Raw genomic sequence first — 9910 nt, forward strand, 5'->3', positions numbered from 1 at the left:
AGATACTTACCCAAGGTGCTGCACAATGGGATTGAACTGAAAACTGCATTAGGAAACAAACTTCTTAGGCACACAACCATGCCTGTTGTATATCCTTTATTATTTGAAGAGGGTGTTTATAAATTATCTTTACAACTTCCACAATTTATTCAGTCACATTGTGAAGGTAATTTATGGACACTATGTATTATATTTAGGTACAGAAACAAAAAAAAAAAAAAAAAAAAAAAAAAACCAATGAAAAAAATGAATGATAACTCTGACAACAATACGCTTCAAAACTCAGGGTTCACATGATGGAATTGGCAACATGCACCCTGTTTATTATTAGTTCATAAGGTCTAAACAAAACAAAGAAACTATAAAAAAGGCAGAAATTATTTTGGAGGTTGCCAGCTCTCTATTTTTGGCCTTGTTGTTGAATATGGAACGTATTCTTTACATGTTCCTGAAGGGTTTTCTAAGTGTGGTGACATCCAAGGCTTTGAGACGGGAGGGGATACGGTGGGCGGTTCATCCCCTATGTAGTGTAACCAACGATGCCTGCAAGACAAAGTAATCACAAGTTAAGACAGCAATCAAGACAAATGGAAGAAAGATGTGAGTGAACGAAGGGTTTACAAATACAAATATGTATATAAGTTTATATATACAAATATGTATATAAGTTTTATCTTAATAATTCTTTTTTTAATTCTTTTTACTCTTTCATTTTTCTCTTATTCTTTTACCTCCTCTTCTCCCACTATTCTTTCCTATTACTCTGTCACTCTTCCTCCCTTGCTCACGTGACCATCGGCCATCTTTCTTCTAACTTCTGTTTCTTTCTTTCTCTCCGTTGTAGCTGGAACAAGGAAGATGTGTTCTTGTTTGTCTCCTGTCCAAGCTTGATTTACGCATTCGCCACCAAAACCTCGTTTAGGCTTAGCAGCCCTTCCTGTTTGTTTTCACAGTCCTGTTTGTGTTACCAATTTTGACCCTCTACAAAATCCCAAATTTTATTTAATTTGCTTTGCAAGAACAACTGTTTTATGGAAAGCGTATATTGTTGTTAAATGTTCGAAATACAAAACTAGAAAAACAGCCAACAACTGATGAAGGGTCGTTCTTTATGTTGTTTGATTTGTTTTCCATCTGTGTCTTTTGTTGTTCGAAAGAATAGTTCATGTTCCATGTACTCGTACTTCGTATTTTTTGTTGTACACATTTCATGGTCCTGTGCCCACATATGCATATATATATATATGCATAGATGCAAGTATGTACATATACATAAACAGATGTATTAGTTTAATGCTCGGGAAGTGAGAAAGTCTTTTAGGTTTCGAGCCTATGCTCTTCAACATATCTACAACATTCTTATCATCCATCCCTTAGCACCCATTTTTCCATGTTTGCACAGGTCCAGATGCCTTTCCTGTCACCAACTCTCACTTGTTTTCATGGAAGATTGGAATCAAACAACACTGCTTGTATGACAGACACTCATTTACAATTATTAAATGATGTCAGAAAGAGTCTACACATATATACATACATATAGATGTAGACAAATATAAGGTTCAAGGATCAAGGTGTAGGAAGAAAGTTAGCTTCAAACAATCCATAATAAATACAAAAAACAACTTTCTGGGACAATATTGGTTTATTGAGATGGAAGGTTGTGAATTTATTCCTATACTGAAAAAAAGTTCTTTTTATATTTCACGGTAGGTGATCAGGGTTGTTGGGTGTGCAAATAAGAATACAAGAGTTAAAGAATGGAGTAGATAAGATCCAGGCTACATAAGTTTCATAGTAAATGGAACCTTGGAAGTGGTAAATATCAAAGCTAGGTGTACACTGCAGGTTGCTCTTCAGGCAAAGGATATCTTGATTAAACAAAAGTTTGCATTGTCGCAAGAAGGTACATGTTAACATGTGGAAGATTCAATCAGAATATATATATATGTGGCACGTAAAAAGCACCAACCGATCATGGCTGCTGCCAGCCTCCCCTGGCACCTGTGCCGGTGGCACATAAAAAGCACCCACTACACTCTCAGAGTGGTTGGCGTTAGGAAGGGAATCCAGCTGTAGAAACACTGCCAGATCAGACTAGATCCTGGTGCAGACTCCTGGTTTCCCCAGACACCGGTCGAACTGTCCAACCCATGCTAGCATGGAAAACGGACGTTAAACCATGATGATGATGATATATATATATATGCAAACAATTGTCATGAATTGTGACTAAGGATGCCGGGTTGCTACCTTGCCTTGTCAGTCACAATTAGCGACAAATGAATTTTTCCTTTTTGGTTTTGTATTGCGCATACCTGCCTTTCTTTATTACATACAGGTAGTCGTCAACTTACAACCACTGCAGAGTTTCTAAACAGCCACAATGGTGAAACACACAGAGGGCACAATTTATGTCAACTTGTGTTGTTCATAATATTCACTCCGTATATCATAACCAGTAATACTTCTACACAATCTAGAACAGAGAAGACTACCAAAATCTCTTTATTTTGTATGTCAGTTTGAACCTTGAGGCCCTAAAAATAGTCGACCCCATTACAGCATGGACTGGGTGCATTTTATTGCTCTAATGGTACTATATATGTTGTCTGTGAGGACTAAAGAACTTTTTCCTTACTTCCAGACAGCTGGAGGGAGGGAGGGAAAAGGTTCTTTAATCCTGGCAGACACCATATTCAGTGCCAGTAGGACATTCATGATGAATTTCTCAAAGAGATGAAAGTGCTACATAAATAATTATCCAAAATCCTGACTATCTGCTTCAAACAATTTATGCATATATACCCACACACACAAATAAATAAATAAATATATATCCGAACATAATTGATGCCAGGCCTGCCTGACTGGCTCCTGTGCCAGTGGCATGTAAAAAGTACCCACTACACTGTTGGAGTGGTTGGCATTAGGAAGGGCATCCAGCTGTAGAAACATTGCCAGATCAGATTGGAGCCTGGTGCAGCTGCTGGCTTTCCAGACCTCAGTCAAGCCATCCAACCCATGCCAGCATGGAAAACGGACATTAAACAATGATGCTGATGATATATATATATATATATATATATATATACACACACACTCATACACACACGTACATATGCATATATGTGTGTGTATGTGTATTTGTCCACAACCACTGTTTGTTTACACACCACTTGACTTAGTGGTTTGGCAGAGTACCAAATGATAAAAGTACCAGATTTTAAAAACAAACAAAGAAAAAAGTACTTGGGGGTCAATTTGCTTAACTAAAATCCTTCAAGACTAGTATGTCTGCAATTCAATGATTGAAACAAGTAAAAGATAAAAGAAGTATATATCTATATATACATACCAAGCAGCTGGTATCATGCTCCCATCATAATCAACATTGAATTTCTTGTTATAAATTACCCAGCGACTTCGTCCTGTCAAAATGGAAGGAAATTAGTTTCAAAAGTAGGAAGATCAAGAGCCATGTTCTACTACTATGATAACAAGCTTGTAAGAGTCAGTTCTTTTCATCATATATGTACCTGTTGAGCACTGGGGTTAACGTACCGTATATACTCAACTACAAAACGCCCTCGCCTATAAGACGCATCCAACTTACAAGGTTCAAATCGGGAATTTTATCAGTGAACTGACTACAAATCGCAGTGACTTTTTTGATGTTTTAGTGCAAAGTTTGATTAGGAATCACGCCGACATAGTTGTTGTTCGGTAACTGAGCTTTCAGTAAGCTGCAGATGACTTACAACAGTTACCCCATTAAGTCCATGCATTTTAGAAACCGCTGTTTATAATGTAAAATCTTATCCTTGATAATGCTAGTTGACTTGTTTATCGTATTGAGCTTCAATCGGTTCGATACTTTCTCTTTACTTTTTGATTGATGACTTTCTTTATTAGGACACTTCTGCAGCAACTGACACACAAAAGCATGCAGTCATATGTGCTACGATTGGAAAAAAAATATACAGTAAACTATTTTAAATTGTAAGGAAGCGTATGAAGCATTGTGACAAAAATCAGAAGAATTCATCATCACTTTCACCAAATAATAGAAATAAAGAAATATATAAAAAATCCTCTTCCGTGTATTTCTTGGCTTTGGAATTAGCAATTCGGGATTTTTCGGTCATTCCAAGTGTTGGAACTTCAGACATGGCTTCTACCTATTTTTTTATAAGATGCACTTATAATCCACACCCGCAACTTTAGGTGAAAAAAGTGCGATTTATAACTGAGTATATGTAGTAATCAACTGACCCCACCCCCACCCCACCCAAAATTGCTGGCTTTGTGCCAAAATTTGAAACGAATATGTGTACAACAGGCACAGATGTGGCTGTGTGGTAAGAAGTTTGCTCCCCAATCACATGGTTTCAGGTTCAGTCCCACAGCATGGAACCTCAGGCATGTGTCTTCTACTGTAGGCTGAAGTCAACTAAGGCCTTGTAAGTGGATTAGGCAGATGGAAACTGAAAGAAGCCTATATATATAAGTACTAGATATACAGAAAAAAAGCTGGATTAGTCAAAGGTGACATACCTCTGATCAGAGGTCTGGTTCAATCAGGACTAACTTGGGGTTAAACAACAATAAAAACACTAGACATTTTTTTATTATTATTATATTGTATGAATTATGTAAGACAAGTTCAAGAGTGTCTTTGAGATCATATTGTTTTCTTGAGAGTGTCTTTGAGATTGTTTTCTCAGACACTGAAAGTTATAATAAAAACTGGAAAAAATCTTTTAGTTAAACTTACCAAAGAAATACTTCTTGTTTTGAAAATATTTATTACCAAATTCATCTTCTCCAATTAAGGTACCAGTTTTCAAATCATCAGTTCTAGGATTAGAAAAAGAAAATAAGATTAACAATAAAATGCAGACTGTACTTTTTTTTGTTTGTTTGTTACAGAGTGTAACATAAGAAAACCATCCGAACGTGGCCGTAGCCAGTACCGCATCGACTGGCCTCCGTGCTGGTGGCACGTAACAAACACCATACGATCGTGGCCGTGCCAGCCTTGCCTGGCCTCCATGCCGGTGGCACGTAAAAAATACCATCCAAGCGTAGCCGTTCGCCAGCCTTGTCTGGCACCTGTGTCCGTGGCACATAAAAAAAACACCATCCGAGCGTGGCCGTTCGTCAGCCTCGTCTGGCACCTGTGTCGGTGGCACATAAAAAGCACCCACTACACTCACGGAGTGGTTGGCGTTAGGAAGGGCATCCAGCTGTAGAAACACTGCCAGATCTGACTGGCCTGGTGCAGCCTTCGGGCTTCCCAGACCCCAGCTGAACTGTCCAACCCACGCTAGCATGGAAAGCGGATGTTAAACCATGATGATGATGATGTAATCTTAAACTAAGCGATGCATGGCTTATCATTAAATAAAAGCAAAGAAATAACAGCAATCACACAGGATTGAACCTACTTTGCATATTTCCTATAGTAGTCTCCAGACCCTTAGACCATTTTTTAATGAAATGTGGTGTAACATGACCTGAATGTCATTCAACATTATGTCATATCACATTGTACAATAGAGTCACAGGCCAGAAGAGTGTATATTAATGGATGTATAAATCAGCCATAATTGATCTGGATTACTAAACAAATAACCACAGTGGACAATGTAGTGTGAATGCCTCTACATGGTCATTCCCAATGCCTGAAATAGCAACGAGTTAAATCTACCATCTGCAAAAAATGGAAAGGACACACTGGACAATGTAGTTCTTGAAATGCAAAAAGACAGAATGGTCATGGCTGGAATGCCTCTGATCATAAATCTGCTCAATTGGAGCTGGCCCAAGATTAAACAATGATCACAATGAATTTCTGACATTTCTTCACACTACACCTCTTTTAAATACCTTTTATCAGTTTTCAGTCATTGGACAGTAGCCATGCAGGGTCGCTATGTTGATGGGGATCAGGTGAACAAATTGATCTCAGTACTTAATTTTTAAAGCCTGGTACTTATTCTATCCATCTCAGCTAAGTTATGGGGGGGGGGGCATAAACCAACATAAAGTGTCAAGCAATGATGGGGGACAAACACACACACATACATCACAGGCTTCTTTCAGTTTCCATCTATCAGTGTCGAGGATGCTCCAATCTCACATCCTAATTTTGATTTGAAAACGAGATAAACACAAAAGCAAGGCCTCAGTACTTCCACATATTTACCAAAATGTTTTGTTGGAGGCTTTGCAACATACAAATCCTGTTGATCACATACAGACTACATCTTACACATGTTAAGCATAGACAACTCTTTCCTCCAGAGTTAAAACTCATCATCATCATCATCATCATTTAACGTGATGATGATGATGATGAGTTTTAACTCTATGAAAAATGCAACTGTCATCTTTTCAGGTGTATAATAAATTTCCAAGATTCCAGCATCAACTTATTTTAAAAGGAAAAAAAAACCCCAATGAAATAGTATTCTCCATCCCAGAAAATATAAGTAATATTGGTTTCAAATTTTGTCAAAAGACAAGCAGTTTCAGAGAAGGGACTAGGTTGATTACACTGACCCCAGCTCTCAACCAGTACTTTATTTTATTGACCCTGAAAGGATGAAAGGCTCATTCAACCCCGGCGGAATTTGAACTCAGAATGTAAAGAAGGATGAAATGTTGCTAAGCTGCTAACAATTCTGCCAGCTCACCGCCTTAGGAGACATAGTGACATTAAAACTCAAACGAGTAGGTTAGATGTTTAAGTAGAATGATGGAATAGATGCATTCTAGTATTTAAGCACATTTGTAAGACTGGTATGAATTTTGCCCTTCATTCCTGTAAGGTTCCATAAAATAAGTACCAGCAATATACAGGCGTAGATTCTAATGACTAAAGGTACCCTGGCCTACAGGGTTTTTAATTTGAATCTAATTAAAAGAAAGCAAAATGCAGCTATTAATTAACTGTCATAATGTAATGTAAGAAAGTTCATTAACCAACAAGTTTCGTGACAGCCTGCACCAGCTAACTGTCATCATCATCATTCATTGTTCGACCGTGGTCGAGACAATGGAATTTACTATGTTACGCCAGACTTCACGGTCCATCATAGCATTACGGAGGTCCTGTTGCTGGATGCCTGTATCCCTGGAGATTACATCAGGGTAGGAGAGTGTGCGCCCTCTAGTATTGCGAGTAGATGGCTTCCAGAGGAGAAGAGTAGAAATTACTTCTTTTTCAGCTCTACAACAATGTCCAGCAAACTGGACTCTCCTACCATTCACAAGAGATGACACAGGTGGTAATTTCCCATATATTTGCATTTTGGTTGGATGGCGCTTCCACAAGAGATTTTGAGCTCTCATAAGGAGGCGAGTGTAGGTTCCATCCAACCGCCTCTCAAGCTTCTTTGATAACGTCCAGGTTTCTGAGCCATATAGTAGAATTGGTTCGACTGTGGCTTTGAATATTTCAAGTTTGAAGTCTCTACTTAGATTTGATGACCAGATCTTATGCTAACTGTAAGTACAAGAGGTTTATAGAATTGTATATAATATGATGCGAAGTAGCATGGCAACTTCACTATAGCTGGTGACACACAGACACACAAAAAAGCATCCAGTACATACTGAAAAGAGACTGGCATTAGTAAGTGTATCCAGTTATAGACACCAAACCAAAGCAGACACTGGAGCAGAATGTAAATCTAGGGCCCATCAGATCCTGTCAAACCAAATGGAACATAGTATTTAATCACGACAAGGACCACAACTATGGTGTAAAACTCCATGTATGATAATGCTATTTTTTCCACCTAAATCAAGATTTAAATTCGGGGTGTGTAGATTGATTGATTTGTTTTTAGTCCCGAGTTTTACCTCAATCGCTTTTATTCAGAAAAACACAATAATGTAATAGTCATCATCATCATCATTTAACGTCCGTTTTCCGTGCTAGCACGGGTTGGACGGTTCGACCGGGGATCTGGGAAGCCAGGAGGCTGCACCAGGCTCCAGTCTTATCTGGCAATGTTTCTACAGCTGGATGCCCTTCCTAACGCCAACCACTCCGTGTGTGTAGTGGGTGCTTTTTACGTGCCACCCGCTCTGGTACCAGGCGAGGCTGGCAATGGCCACGGTCAGATTGGTGCATTTTACGTGTTTTTTTAAAATTTTTTATGATTATTTTCTTATTATATATTAATATTTTATATAAAATGGAATATGAAAAAAAAAAACTAATACATTAAATTATTGTAGATCATCTAATTTTACAGCATGGAACTATGGTTTTTTAAAGACAATTTAGTTCCAAAACCGAGATTAGTATTATATGTAGATTTTTACAGTATTTAGTACCATCAGAAAACCTCACTCATTGACGAATACTGTTACAAATTTTTCCCTCTTGCACATGGCAAACCAAATTATTCCATTTTTAAACTGTTTTATATCACTTAACTGCCAATACAGTCCAGTACCCGTTTCCTCAGATGTTACTGTTTACTGGAATAAATTAGTTTGATGTGAGAGGTATAACTTTTCGGGGCTGGATCCTGTCTCTTTTCTTCCGCGAAGGATCCAGTCCCAAAATGTTAAACGTCTCTCCCTCAAAAGAAACGAATTTATTTCACATTCTGAACTCTTTGTCCTGAATAAAACATTTAAGAAAGAATCTTCAGTCTGACAGAGGCAAAGAACAACAATGACATTAGATTTAATTCGACATTATTTTCATTGAAGCAGACGACGGCATTCTACAAAGAAAGAGATCTTTGACCTTCACTGCTGCAATGTCCTGTCAAAATATACAACAGAGAAGTTGCTTAAATTTACCGTCGACTAAAAAGCAACTATGTGTAAATGAAGAAATCGTTTCTGATGAGTTTTGTTAACCTTCAAAAACCGAAACTGGGGACACAATAAATTTTATTTTAGGCTATTGTTGTCGTTTAGCTCCAGATCAACTCAGACCAAGTAGACCTTTGAGCAGAGTATTCCAGTCATGACCATCCCATGCGAGAGGCACCTGGGGATTTGCTATGTATTGTGTCATTTTTTTAAGACGGTGGGAGATTTGGCTGTTATTTCTAACAAGTGGATCGACCACGTAAGACACCGTTTATTCGTAGTTCTTGAATTAATCACACACTTCGCTCCATCCTCCAGAAAAGTAAGGATTTATAAAACAAAAAGAGGTGTAATGTCGGTGTTTTGGAATGGAAAGACAATTCCATGAATGTTGTGAAGGTGTTGGTGGACAGCGGGAACACTTGGAATATTATTTATTGCTTGCTATTTTAAGCTGAAGGTTAAACGAAAACAAACCACCACAAAAGACTACAGGTTTATATATATATATTCCTTTACATAAAACAATAACTGGGGACATGCTTCGGATAGTAATGAGACAAGTGGTAAACTTTAAAAGGGTCTTGCAATATAAAAGACACGTTTAAGTAACAGCATCGCAATGTTTATATAAACACAATGTCAAATTAAATACAAGGGCTGGGGGACTTTTTTACATGCATTTCACGATGATATAACAAAATATTTGAGGATTCTCTCGATAAATTCTAACAAATAATGAAACGTTTTTGTTTCCATTTGTTTCTCACCGATAAAGAACCATATAGGACTCCTTTAAACCGCCGTTTTCCCTGATAATACGCAGAGCGGTGGAAAACTTCTCCAAATACTTGGCCATCTTCGATTATCCACAGTTTCAGTTCAGCAGTGAATAATTCTAGCTTAAGAGAGAGAAACAAACAAAAATATTCACCTTGAAATCTATGTACGATTTTATATATATATATGTGTGTGTGTGTGTGTGTGTGTTTGTGTTGTATAATATTAGAAAATTTTTACTGCTATTTATTTAAAAAAAAATTATATTAATAACTGTAAATTATTG

The 9910-nt window shown here is 37.6% G+C and overlaps 1 protein-coding gene and 1 long non-coding RNA gene across 3 annotated transcripts in view; both read right to left on the reverse strand.

Annotated features, from left to right (window-relative positions):
• Window positions 1–9910, reverse strand: part of LOC118766523 — a 30238-nt gene that overhangs the window by 7144 nt on the left and 13184 nt on the right. The gene's annotated exons all lie outside the window — the stretch shown is intronic.
• On the reverse strand, window positions 270–9771 carry LOC115220504 (NADH dehydrogenase [ubiquinone] 1 alpha subcomplex subunit 12). Of its 2 annotated transcripts, none has more exons than XM_029790640.2 (4): window positions 9615–9771; window positions 4778–4860; window positions 3359–3431; window positions 270–543 (listed from the first exon to the last, which is right to left on the reverse strand). In XM_029790640.2, exons 1-4 carry the CDS (start codon window positions 9701–9703, stop codon window positions 378–380), a joined length of 411 nt encoding a protein of 136 aa, XP_029646500.1. In that variant the 5' UTR covers window positions 9704–9771; the 3' UTR covers window positions 270–377. The 2 variants fall into 2 exon arrangements, with proteins under 2 accessions (XP_029646500.1, XP_036365821.1); XM_036509928.1 differs by lacking the exon at window positions 9615–9771 and adding an exon at window positions 5379–5418 and having other exon boundaries at window positions 4778–4939.

This window comes from Octopus sinensis, linkage group LG16 (genome assembly GCF_006345805.1).
Source record: "Octopus sinensis linkage group LG16, ASM634580v1, whole genome shotgun sequence".
In the NCBI taxonomy this organism is placed as follows: Eukaryota; Metazoa; Mollusca; class Cephalopoda; order Octopoda; family Octopodidae; genus Octopus; species Octopus sinensis.

Coding starts and splice junctions, on each gene's coding strand:
- LOC115220504 (XM_036509928.1), bottom strand. CDS start 5,403: ATGATAAGCCATGCATCGCTTAGTT. Junction 3,432..4,777: donor AAACAAGAAGTATTTCTTTG/GTAAGTTTAACT, acceptor CCATTTTGACAG/GACGAAGTCGCTGGGTAATT. Junction 544..3,358: donor AGCATGATACCAGCTGCTTG/GTATGTATATAT, acceptor TTTGTCTTGCAG/GCATCGTTGGTTACACTACA.